Source organism: Aegilops tauschii, chromosome 4, assembly GCF_002575655.3.
Source record: "Aegilops tauschii subsp. strangulata cultivar AL8/78 chromosome 4, Aet v6.0, whole genome shotgun sequence".
In the NCBI taxonomy this organism is placed as follows: Eukaryota; Viridiplantae; Streptophyta; class Magnoliopsida; order Poales; family Poaceae; genus Aegilops; species Aegilops tauschii.
Genome location: NC_053038.3, coordinates 370605058 through 370619149, shown reverse-complemented (window position 1 = coordinate 370619149; position 14092 = coordinate 370605058). Strand labels below are relative to the sequence as shown.

General features: G+C 43.5%; 1 protein-coding gene across 1 annotated transcript; it reads left to right on the top strand.

The window, feature by feature from the left end:
- The first annotated feature begins 9960 nt into the window (after positions 1 to 9960).
- LOC109769710 (uncharacterized) lies at positions 9961 to 13557 on the top strand. The gene is made up of 7 exons (XM_020328440.4): positions 9961 to 10398; positions 10953 to 11129; positions 11218 to 11364; positions 11809 to 11910; positions 11998 to 12068; positions 12151 to 12218; positions 12954 to 13557. Exons 1-7 carry the CDS (start codon positions 10174 to 10176, stop codon positions 13193 to 13195), a joined length of 1032 nt encoding a protein of 343 aa, XP_020184029.1. The 5' UTR covers positions 9961 to 10173; the 3' UTR covers positions 13196 to 13557.
- Positions 13558 to 14092: the final 535 nt, after the last annotated feature.

The following is a 14092-nucleotide window of genomic DNA, read 5'->3' as shown; positions in this document are numbered from 1 at the left end:
TTGCGATGGCCGTCGTGCGGAAAGTTTATGCGCCTCTAGTCTTGTGGATTTTTTAGCGTGATTTCTCTACTCCGTCTGATTGATAATTATTTTTTCATAAATAAACAACAAATATTCATGGCTTTTAACATGCTAATATAATTATGAGGGCAGCTACGCGTCGGCCGGTAGATCTTTTCAAAAGATCCGCCGCCTCGCGAGCCATTCGATTGCGTGACGCGAGTCGTTCAATCCTGTTGGGAAACGCAGTAATTTTAAAATTTTCCTACGCACACACAGGATCATGGTGATGCATAGCAACGAGAGGGGAGAGTGTGTCTACGTACCCTCGTAGACCGAAAGCGGAAGCATTAGCACAACGCGGTTGATGTATCGTACGTCTTCACGATCCGACCGATCCAAGTACCGAACGCACGGCACCTCCGAGTTCAGCACACATTCAGCTCGATGACGTCCCGCGAACTCCGATCCAGCAGAGCTTCATGGGAGAGTTCCGTCAGCACGACGGCGTGATGACGGTGATGATGTTGCTACCGACGCAGGGCTTCGCCTAAGCACCGCTACAATATGACCGAGGTGGAATATGGTGGAGGGGGGCACCGCACACGGCTGGGAGAGATCAACAGATCAACTTGTGTATCTAGAGGTGCCCCCTGCCCCCGTATATAAAGGATGGAGGAGGGGAGGCCGGCCAGCCCCTAGGGCGCGCCAGAAGTGTGGAATCCTACTAGGACTCCCTGGTCCTAGTAGGATTCCTTCTCCCACATGGAATAGGAAAAAGGGAAGGGAAAAGGAGAAGGAAGGAAGGGGGCGCCCCCCCTCCCTAGTCCAATTCGGACCAGACCATAGGGAGGGGTGCGGCCACCTTTTGAGGCCTTTCTCTCCTTTCCCGTATGGCCCATTAAGGCCCAATACGAATTCCCGTAACTCTTTGGTACTCCGAAAAATACACGAATCACTCGGAACCTTTCCGATGTCCGAATATAGTCGTCCAATATATCGATCTTTACGTCTCGACCATTTAGAGACTCCTCGTCATGTCCCCGATCTCATCCGGGACTCCGGACTACCTTCGGTACATCAAATCACATAACTCATAATACAAATCGTCACCGAACGTTAAGCGTGCGGACCCTACGGGTTCGAGAATTATGTAGACATGACCGAGACACATCTCTGGTCAATAACCAATAGCGAAACCTGGATGCTCATATTGGCTCCCACATATTCTACGAAGATCTTTATCGGTCAAACCGCATAACAACGTACGTTGTTCCCTTTGTCATCGGTATGTTACTTGCCCGAGATTCGATCGTCGGTATCTCAATACCTAGTTCAATCTCGTTACCGGCAAGTCTCTTTACTCGTTCTGTAATGCATCATCCCGCAACTAACTCATTAGTCACATTGCTTGCAAGGCTTATAGTGATGTGCATTACCGAGAGGGCCCAGAGATACCTCTCCGATACACGGAGTGACAAATCCTAATCTTGATTCATGCCAACCCAACAAACACCTTCGGAAACACCTGTAGAGCATCTTTATAATCACCCATTTACGTTGTGACGTTTGATTGCACACAAAGTGTTCCTTCGGATATTCGGGAGTTGCACAATCTCATAGTCCGAGGAACATGTATAAGTCATGAAGAAAGTAGTAGCAATAAAACTGTAACGATCACAACCCTAAACCCTGAATGGGTCTTGTCCATCACATCATTCTCCTAATGATGTGATCCCGTTCATCAAATGACAACACATGTCTATGGCTAAGAAACATAACCATCTTTGATTAACGAGCTCGTCTAGTAGAGGCTTACTAGGGACACATTGTTTTGTCTATGTATTCACACATGTATCAAGTTTCCGGTTAATACAATTCTAGCATGAATAATAAACATTTATCATGAAATAAGGAAATAAATAATAACTTTATTATTGCCTCTAGGGCATATTTCCTTCAGTCTCCCACTTGCACTAGAGTCAATAATCTAGTTCACATCGCCATGTGATTTAACATCAATAGTTCACATCTTTATGTGGTTAACACTCATAGTTCACATCGACATGTGACCAACACCCAAAGGATTTACTAGAGTCAGTAATCTACTTCACATCGCTATGTGATTAACACCCAAAGAGTACTAAGGTGTGATCATGTTTTGCTTGTGAGATAATTTTAGTCAACGGGTTTGTCACATTTAGACCCGTAAGTATTTTGCAAATTTCTATGTCTACAATGCTCTGCACGGAGCTACTCTAGCTAATAGCTCCCACTTTCAATATGTATCTAGATCGATACTTAGAGTCATCCAGATCGGTGTCAAGGCTTGCATCGAAGTAACCCTTTACGACGAACCTTTTGTCACCTCCATAATCGAGAAACATATCCTTATTCCACTAAGGATAATTTGACCGTTGTTCAGTGATCTACTCCTAGATCACTATTGTACTCCCTTGCCAAACTCAGTGTAGGGTATACAATAGATCTGGTACACAGCATGGCATACTTTATGGAACCTATGGCTGACGCATAGGGAATGACTTTCATTCTCTTTCTATCTTCTGCCGTGGTCGGGCTTTGAGTCTTACTCAATTTCACACCTTGTAACACAGGCAAGAACTCTTTCTTTGACTGTTCCATTTTGAACTACTTCAAAATATTGTCAAGGTATGTACTCATTGAAAAAACTTATCAAGCGTCTTGATCTATCTCTACAGATCTTGATGCTCAATATGTAAGCAGCTTCACCGAGGTCTTTCTTTGAAGAACTCCTTTCAAATACTCCTTTATGCTTTCCAGAAAATTCTACATCATTTCTGATCAACAATATGTCATTTACATATACTTATCAGAAGGGCTGTAGTGCTCCCACTCACTTTCTTGTAAATACAGGCTTCACCGCAAGTCTGTATAAAACTATATGCTTTAATCAACTCATCAAAGCGTATATTCCAACTCCGAGATGCTTGCACCAGTCCACAGATGGATCGCTGGAGCTTGCACATTTTGTTAGCACCTTTAGGATTGACAAAACCTTCTGGTTGCATCATATACAACTCTTCTTTAATAAATCCATTAAGGATTGCAGTTTTGTTATCCATTTGCCAGATTTCATAAAATGCGGCAATTGCTAACATGATTCGGACAGACTTTAAGCATCGATACGAGTGAGAAAATCTCATCATAATCAACACCTTGAACTTTGTCAAAAAACCTTTTTCGACAAGTCTAGCTTTGTAGATAGTAACACTACTATCAGCGTCCGTCTTCCTCTTGAAGATCCATTTATTTTCTATGGCTTGCCGATCATCGGGCAAGTCAACCAAAGTCCATACTTTGTTCTCAAACATGGATCCCATCTCAGATTTCATCGCCTCAAAACATTTCGCGGAATCTGGGCTCATCATCGCTTCCTCATAGTTCGTAGGTTCGTCATGGTCAAGTAACATGACCTCCAGAACAGGATTACCGTACCACTCTGGTGCGGAACGTACTCTGGTTGACCTACGAGGTTCGGTAGTAACTTGATGTGAAGTTTCATGATCATCATCATTAACTTCCTCACTAATGGGTGTAGGCATCATTGGAACAGATTTCTGTGATGAACTACTTTCCAATTCGGGAGAAGGTACAATTACCTCATCAAGTTCTACTTTCCTCCCACTCACTTCTTTCGAGAGAAACTCCTTCTCTAGAAAGGATCCATTCTTAGCAATGAATGTCTTGCCTTCGGATCCGTGATAGAAGGTGTACCCAACAGTCTCCATTGGGTATCCTATGAAGACACATTTCTCCGATTTGGGTTTGAGCTTATCAGGATGAAACTTTTTCACCTAAGCATCGCAACCCCAAACTTTAAGAAACGACAACTTGGGTTTCTTGCCAGACCACAGTTCATAAGGTGTCGTCTCAACAAATTTAGATGGTGCACTATTTAACGTGAATGCAGCTGTCTCTAATGCATAACCCCAAAACGATAGTGGTAAATCGGTAAGAGACATCATAGATTGCACTATATCCAATAAAGCACAGTTATGATGTTCAGACACACCATTATGCTGTGGTGTTCCAGGTGGCATGAGTTTGTGAAACTATTCCACATTGTTTTAATTGAAGGCCAAACTCGTAACTCAAATATTTGCCTCTACGATCAGATCGTAGAAACTTTATTTTCTTGTTATGATGATTCTCTACTTCACTCTGAAAATCTTTGAACTTTTCAAGTGTTTCAGACTTGTGTTTCATCAAGTAGATATACACATATCTGCTCAAATCATCTGTGAAGGTCAGAAAACAATGATACCCGCCGTGAGTCTCAACACTCATTGGACCGCATACATCGGTATGTATTATTTCTAATAAGTCAGTGGCTTGCTCCATTGTTCCGGAGAACGGAGTCTTTAGTCATCTTGCCCATGAGGCATGGTTCGCAAGCATCAAAATGATTCATAATCAAGTGATTCCAAAAGCCCATCAGCATGGAGTTTCTTCATGCGCTTTACACCAATATGACCTAAACGGCAGTGCCACAAATAAGTTGCACTATCATTATTAACTTTGCATCTTTTGGCTTTAATATTATGAATATGTGTATCACTACGATTGAGATCCAACGAACCATTTTCATTGGGTGTATGACCATAGAAGGTTTTATTCATGTAAACAGAACAATAATTATTCTCTAACTTAAATGAATAACCGTATTGCAATAAACATGATCAAATCATATTCATGCTCAACGCAAACACCAAATAACATTTATTTAGGTTTAACACTAATCCTGAAAGTATAGGGAGTGTGCGATGATGATCATATCAATCTTGGAACCACTTCCAACACACATCGTCACTTCACTCTTAACTAGTCTCTGTTCATTCTGCAACTCCCGTTTCGAGTTACTAATCTTAGCAACTGAACTAGTATCAAATACTGAGGGGTTGCTATAAACACTAGTAAAGTACACATCAATAACATCTATATCAAATATACCTTTGTTCACTTTGCCATCCTTCTTATTCGCCAAATACTTGGGGCACTTCCGCTTCTAGTGACCAGTCCCTTTGCAGTAGAAGCACTTAATCTCAGGCTTAGGTCCAGACTTGGGCTTCTTCACTTGAGCAGCAACTTGCTTGACGTTCTTTTTGAAGTTCCCTTTCTTTCCCTTTGCCCTTTTATTGAAACTAGTGGTCTTGTTAATCATCAACACTTGATGCTCTTTCTTGATTTCTACCTTCATCGATTTCATCATCATGAAAAGCTCGGGAATCGTTTTCGTCATCCCTTGCATACCATAGTTCATCACGAAGTTCTACTAACTTGGTGATGATGACTAGAGAATTCTGTAAATCACTATTTTATCTGGAAGATTAACTCCCACTTGATTCAAGCGATTGTAGTACCCAGACAATCTGAGCACATGCTCACTGCTTGAGCTATTCTCCTCCATCTTTTAGCTATAGAACTTGTTGGAGACTTCATATCTCTCAACTCGGGTATTTGCTTGAAATATTAACTTCAACTTCTGGAACATCTCATATGGTCCATGACGTTCAAAACTTCTTTGAAATCCCGATTCTAAGCCGCTGAGCATGTTGCACTAAACTATCAAGTAGTCATCATATTGAGCTAGCCAAACGTTCATAACGTCTGCATCTGCTCCTGCAATAGGTCTGTCACCTAGCGGTGCATCAAGGACATAATTCTTCTGTGCATCAATGAGGATAATCCTCAGATCATGGATCCAATCCGCATCATTGCTACTAACATCTTTCAACTTAGTTTTCTCTAGGAACATATCAAAAATAAAACAGGGGAGCTAAACGCGAGCTATTGATCTACACATAGATATGCTAATACTACCAGGACTAAGTTCATGATAAATTAAAGTTCAATTAATCATATTACTTAAGAACTCCCACTTAGATAGACATCCCTCTAATCATCTAAGTGATCATGTGATCCATATCAACTAAACCATGTCCGATCATCACGTGAGATGGAGTAGTTTTCAATGGTGAACATCACTATGTTGATCATATCTTCTATATGACTCACGCTCGACCTTTTGGTCTCCAGTGTTCCGAGGCCATATCTGCATATGCTAGGCTCGTTGAGTTTAACCCAAGTATTCTGCGTGTGCAAAACTGGCTTGCACCCGTTGTAGATGAACGTAGAGCTTATCACACCCGATCATCACGTGGTGTCTCGGCACGACGAACTTTGCCAACGATGCATACTCAGGGAGAACACTTTTATCTTGAAATTTAGTGAGAGATCATCTTATAATGCTACCGTCAATCAAAGCAAAATAACATGCATAAAGGATAAACATCACATGCAATCAATATAAGTGATATGATATGGCCATCATCATCTTGTGCTTGTGATCTCCATCTCCGAAGCACCGTCATGATCACCATCGTCACCGGCGCGACACCTTGATCTCCATCATAGCATCGTTGTCGTCTTGCCAACTATTGCTTCTACGACTACCGCTACCGCTTAGTGATAAAGTAAAGCAATTACACGGCGATTGCATTGCATACAATAAAGCGACAACCATATGGCTCCTGCCAGTTGCCGATAACTCGGTTACAAAACATGATCATCTCATACAATAAAATATAGCATCATGCTTTGACCATATCACATCACAACATGCCCTGCAAAAACAAGTTAGACGCCCTCTACTTTGTTGTTGCAAGTTTTACGTGGCTGCTACGGGCTGAGCAAGAACCGTTCTTACCTACGCATCAAAACCACAACGATAGTTCGTCAAGTTAGTGCTATTTTAATCTTCTCAAGGACCGGGTGTAGTCACACTCGGTTCAACTAAAGTTGGAGAAACTGACACCTGCCAGCCACCTGTGTGCAAAGCACGTCGGTAGAACCAGTCTCGCGTAAGCGTACGCGTAATGTCGGTCCGAGCCGCTTCATCCAACAATACTGCCGAACCAAAGTATGACATGCTAGTAAGGAGTATGACTTGTATCACCCACAACTCACTTGTGTTCTACTCGTGCATATAACATCTACGCATAAACCTGACTCTGATGCCACTGTTGGGGAACGCAGTAATTTCAAAAATTTCCTATGCACACACAGGATCATGGTGATGCATAGCAACGAGAGGGGAGAGTGTGTCTACGTACCCTCGTAGACCGAAAGCGGAAGCGTTAGCACAACGCGGTTGATGTAGTCGTACGTCTTCACGATCCGACCGATCCAAGTACCGAACGCACGGCACCTCCGAGTCAAGCACACGTTCAGCTCGATGACGTCCCGCGAACTCCGATCTAGCAGAGCTTCACGGGAGAGTTCCGTCAGCACGACGACGTGATGACAGTGATGATGTTGCTACCGACGCAGGGCTTCGCCTAAGCACCGCTATGATATGACCGAGGTGGAATATGGTGGAGGAGGGCACCGCACACGGCTGGGAGAGATCAACAGATCAACTTGTGTATCTAGAGGTGCCCCCTGCCCCCGTATATAAAGGATGGAGGAGGGGAGGCCGGCCAGCCCCTAGGGCGCTCCAGAAGTTTGGAGTCCTACTAGGACTCCCTAGTCCTAGTAGGATTCCTCCTCCCACATGGAATAGGAAAAAGGGAAGGGAAAAGGAGAAGGAAGGAAGGGGGCGCCCCCCTTCCTAGTCCAATTCGGACCAGACCATGGGGAGGGATGCGGCCACCTTTTGAGGCCTTTCTCTCCTTTCCCGTATGGCCCATTAAGGCCCAATACGAATTCCCGTAACTCTCCGGTACTCCGAAAAATACACGAATCACTCGGAACCTTTCCGATGTTCGAATATAGTCGTCCAATATATCGATCTTTACGTCTCGACCATTTCGAGACTCCTCGTCATGTCCCCGATCTCATCCGGGACTCCGAACTACCTTCGGTACATCAAATCACATAACTCATAATACAAATCGTCACCAAACGTTAAGCGTGCGGACCCTACAGGTTCGAGAACTATGTAGACATGACCGAGACACATCTCCGGTCAATAACCAATAGCGGAACCTGGATGCTCATATTGGCTCCTACATATTCTACGAAGATCTTTATCGGTCAAACCGCATAACAACATACGTTGTTCCCTTTGTCATCGGTATGTTACTTGCCCGAGATTCGATCGTCGGTATCTCAATACCTAGTTCAATCTCGTTACCGGCAAGTCTCTTTACTCATTCCGTAATGCATCATCCCGCAACTAATTCATTAATCACATTGCTTGCAAGGCTTATAGTGATGTGCATTACCGAGAGGGCCCAGAGATACCTCTCCGATACACGGAGTGACAAATCCTAATCTTGATTCATGCCAACCCAACAAACACCTTCGGAAACACCCGTAGAGCATCTTTATAATCACCCATTTACGTTGTGACGTTTGATTGCACACAAAGTGTTCCTCCGGATATTCGGGAGTTGCACAATCTCATAGTCCGAGGAACATGTATAAGTCATGAAGAAAGCAGTAGCAATAAAACTGTAACGATCACAACCCTAAACCCTGAATGGGTCTTGTCCATCACATCATTCTCCTAGTGATGTGATCCCGTTCATCAAATGACAACACATGTCTATGGCTAAGAAACATAACCATCTTTGATGAATAAGCTAGTCAAGTAGAGGCATAATAGGGACACATTGTTTTGTCTATGTATTCACACATGTATCAAGTTTCCGGTTAATACAATTCTAGCATGAATAATAAACATTTATCATGAAATAAGGAAATAAATAATAACTTTATTATTGCCTTTAGGGCATATTTCTTCAAATCCTCCTCTCTAATTTCCTGCAACGATGCTCTTTTTGCAGGATCTGGTCATCTGTGATTTTCTATAACAAGACCTTTGTTGCGAAACCTCATTTTCTACAATTTTCTGCAACTAAGACCCATGTTACAAAACCTCTTCTTCTTTAGTTTTCTGCAACAAGACCCTTACAACAATTGCAACACATCTCCCGCCGCGTCTAATTTTCTACAACAACATTTTTCACGCATCTAATTTTTTGCAACATCTTTCACGCGTCTAATTTTCTGCAACATCTTTCACGCGTCTAATTTTCTGCAACAAGATCCTTGTTGTAAAAATTACAACAACATATTCCGTTGTGTCTAATTTTCTGCAACAAGACCCTTGTTGCAAAAATTAGAACAACATCTCCGTCGCATTTAATTTTATGCAACAGGACCCATGTTGCAAAATTTGCAACAGCATCCCGACCGCTCGCGTACTTGCGCAGTCTGCCACCATTCCGCAACAACACTGTTGTTGCGGAGATAAGATGGCGCCACAACACCAGGAGGGCTCGCGCCTGAAGCTTCTGCGCTGGACGACGACTCCGCTGCCCACCGGCGAGCCCTTTCTCCGGCGCGCCGCGCCTCTCCCCTCCCATGACCTCTCCCCCTCTCTCTCACCCCCATCTCCTTCTCTTCACAAACATGCCAGTGGCAGTCGAGTCCTTCGCCTCCGGCTGCTTTCCCGGCGAGCTCGAGCCAGATTTGCACCCAGGGAAGGAGAGATGTGAGTAGCACGGGGAACCGCTTCGCTTGGCCATGCTGATTCATGAGGAAGGAGATTCGGGAGAAGAGGATAAAGTACGAGGCGAGGCGTGGCTGTTGCAAATAATGTGGTGGTGGGGTCCAGAACGGACGCGTGGCACGCAACCGAGGCGGCGGACATGAGCGTGATTATCCGCCGGGTGATCCGAATCGTTTCCCTATAATTATTCCATGACCCCGTGAAAAGATAAGTACTCCCTCCGGCCCATAATGTAAGACGTTTTTTGAGTCTACACTAGACTCAAAAAAGTCTTATATTATAGGACGGAGGGAGTAATTTATTTCATGAAAAGGACATTATCAACTGGAGCGTCTCTTTCTCTCCAAGTCGCAAAAAAAAAAAAACGGTCTCGGCTTTCACCAGAGCCCTCGTTCCCCTGCGTCTTTATTCGCGCCTGCCGACCCACACCGGAAACAAAAAAAATAAAAAAAAATTCCCAAACCCTAAGCCCTGCGTCCACAGTCCGCCCCCAACTCTAGGGTTTAGTGACGACCGCCTTGCCTCGCGCGATCCTCCTGCGCGCCGATCCGGTCACTCGCGCTAGTGCCCACGCCCCAGAGGCGGCGGTGGACTGGCGACGAGGGAGGGGGCGGATGCAGACGGAGGCGAGCGTGGGGATGGCCGCCGCGACCGTGGACGGCGCCGCCGCCGTCGCCGCGCGGAGGTACTCGACGCAGCAGCAGCAGCAGCCGCAGCCGCAGCAGCACCACAACCAGCCCAAGCTTGGGACGACGCTCCACCTCCTCGCCGGCGGCGTCGCCGGCGCCGTCAGCAAGACCTGCACCGCGCCGCTCGCCCGCCTCACCATCCTGTTTCAGGTGCGCCGTTTATCCAGAGGGCCAATTCGCCCTTCCTCTGCCCTTGTAATACCCGCTCGCACTGCTTTATTATCTATTTTCTTCACCAGACTGCTCTAGCCTCTGATGCTAACTGTGTGTCTGTATATTAGTATAAGCAACGAGTGGCATCTTACTTCATTGAGCTCCTCGGGAATGATTCTGCTCTGGATACTGGAGAAATGGGAATTTTATGCATTTCTTGAGCAATTCTAGCACCAAGGCAAAAGAAAAAACAAACTGTAAAGACAAATCAAATCCTAATACACACACATATATATGACTTCTGCTGCGGTGCGATGTCGCATATGCGCGGCGCACTCCACGCCCTACACCTCAGCCGGATGTTATCATGAGCTTGTGCGCACATGGACGCACGGCCGACCTGACAGTGCTGAACCCGGTTGAGCTCATGCGCTAGATTTTTTTTTTTACATATATACTGGTTTGGTCTATATGGGTAAAATCATCTCTTTTTGCTCTTTTCTTAATAATAGTATGATTGCCATTGAAATTTGTATCATTTCTATGCGCAGGTGCAAGGAATGCACTCAGATGTGGCTACGATGCGCAACACTAGTATATGGCGTGAAGCGTCCCGCATTGTCTATGAAGAAGGGCTACGAGCTTTCTGGAAAGGAAATCTTGTAACTATTGCACATCGGTTACCTTACTCCTCGATTAGTTTCTATACATACGAGAAATATAAGAATGTAAGTACATGTGTTTTTGTATAAAATTCACATGCAATTCTTGCCACTTATGATATGTGCTTAATTTGATTAATTTTGAGGCGTGCAGTGGCTTCAGATGATACCTGGTCTCGACAGCAATGGTGGATTGGGTGCCGATGTTGGTGTCAGAATGGTAGGCGGTGGCTTGTCTGGGATAACTGCAGCTTCTTTGACATATCCACTGGACTTGGTACGGACACGTCTGGCTGCTCAGGTAAGCTGCTATCACTAACTCTGTAGAAATTCACACTTGAAACTTGAAATGCCTGTGATCAAATTAATATCTGTTTGGAGAAGACTACAGTTTCAATAACATGGTTGATGATTCTCATTTTCTATTGGAGAGAAGTAATACTTTTGTCACCTCTTGCCATGCCCTGCAAAAATATTAGTAAACAAACTGTTTGATGTTAGCGTTCTTGACATACTGCTAGATGGGACACATAATTGCCAGCAATAAAACCTGGGCAATGCCCATGCCAAGAGCGAACATACACAGCCTGCATACTCTCCCCCTTCCCCCTCATCCTTTCCTTTATTTCCTTGCAGTCAGGATGGGGAGTTATTTGCTTTGAGCATACTTGAAGACTGTTTCCAACATTGCCTCACAGTGTTCAGCTACGCATCTGAACCAATTTTTCTTTTTCAATGATTGCAGACGAACACAGCCTACTACAGGGGCATATCCCATGCTCTTTTTGCGATCTGCAGAGATGAGGGTCCCAGGGGGTTGTACAAGGGTCTTGGTCCCACTTTACTGGTATGGACATTTGGCACTTATTTGATTTTCCAGTTTATTGAGCGTTTCCATTATAAAATCTCATTTTGGCTATTCTTTGAAATACAGGGAGTAGGCCCCAGTATAGCAATAAGCTTCTCAGTTTATGAAACTCTGCGTTCACATTGGCTACTAGAGCGGTAAGTTGTACAGGAAGGATACATGTTGGGTCATATTCATGCAACTATCAATTTAATTTGTGTTACCTGCAATTCTTTTCAGGCCATGTGATTCCCCTATCTTTATCAGTTTGGCTTGTGGAAGTCTTTCAGGAGTTGCATCATCAACTTGTAAGTGATCTATAAATAAACTGCCCTTGTTACCAGAAACTCATTGATAATCTAGTAGGCTTAATCAGATCCTCAGAAACTCATTGGGCCGTTTCATGTTGGAAAATACTTAGTTTGTAAAGAAAAGCCTAAATGCCTATTCTCTATGTAAAAAAATCCCACCAACTCTCTAGATCGTCAATGGTAGATCTACCTTGCAATGTTGTTAAATTAGAAGTGAGGAATAGTATCATCTGTATTACTAAGACCGAGTTTGTGGTTGCTAAACTGTCCTGTGCTGAACATATTTTATTATCTGGTGTGGGATTGTAGCCGTGGAGATAGGAAAAGGCTTGTTAGCCAAACGGTACATACGAAAAAGCTTGTTAGCCAAAAGGGATTATCAGAATTGTCCACAAATGTTAAACAATAAACACAGCCTAACAATACAAATTTTCTGAAAAAGAATTGACATGATTAAAATGTTTACCTGATTATGAAATTATATGAAATTGAGACAGATAGTTTTCTTGTTAACAAATTGTCATGTAACTGATGCTAGTATTTTTGTTTATTACTTGACACTTGCCTATTCCTTTTAATTTGGTCTCAAGTGATTTTGTATGTAAGGTGTTTTTATTTGAATTATATCAATTACCATAGAAACACTAGCTTATTCTTTGTTATTATTACTGAACATGGTCCTGTCAAACTTAGTGAATGTTGTTTTGATCATTTACGTTTATTATTTTCCAGTTACATTTCCATTGGATCTTGTAAGACGCCGCAAGCAGTTGGAAGGTGCAGCTGGGAGGGCCAATGTCTACAAGACAGGACTTGTTGGAACGTTTGGGCATATTATTCAGACAGAAGGTTATAGAGGATTGTATAGAGGGATCTTGCCTGAGTACTGCAAAGTGGTTCCCAGCGTCGGCCTCATTTTTATGACGTACGAGACACTGAAGTCCATGTTCACAGGAGGGGCATCAGATGAATAGATCTCCAATGTCTGATCATGCTCGACAGTTTTGACACCTGGGCCAGAGTAGCATTGGAAGTGATTAGGGAGGGAGGGGGAGGAAGAGATGTGTTTGTAGCATATGGTAGGATTTAGGTGGTGCTAAATTTTGGAGTTCATAACGTAGCAGTATCATCAAACAGTATTTATATGGCTATAGGTTTTCTTGTAGTGCACCCAAGAAGATCAGTAAGTGCCATAGGTCTTCCAAAATTTTGCTGTCCACCCTTGTTTTGTGTATGTTCACATTTTCAGTTGGTAATGTACTGGCTATCATCTTCAGCCTGGCGATTTCATACCTCTGGAATACGGCCTCTGATATAATTTATGTTGTTACAGTGAGATTATGACTCATGGCCAGTGATTTTGGTTGTAACATTGCAGTTAGTCTTGTCATTCGGACATCTTGATATGGATCCTGGATCTGTTTGGTTTATGCCTGTAATGTACCTCAATTGTAGAAGGCCAAAGCTCTATCTTGATTTATGTTGCACTATCTTCTCTGTTGTTAAACTTTCTGATGTATCGATCCTCTAGTGATAAACTGTCTGATGTATTGATCTTCTCTTATGTTTAACTGTCTGGTGTACCGATGTTGCATAATTACTGGGTCTGACATTGTAAAAGTGTTCAAGTTCCTCCTGCCTCGTCCTTGCATGGTGATTATGTACTTCTATCAGAGTATTGGAAGTTCTAGAATTACTTTAGCTGTTTATTACTGGACCGATTGATTGCATTTTTGTTTCTTATCCTGCATGAGCCGGTGGCCTTCTACATAAAAACATACGCAAACAACTCATGGTGAAGACAAAATGCAAGATTTCATTGAAATATATGCTAATGTGTTTTATGTTGTAGAGGCCGCCCAGCATCAGTC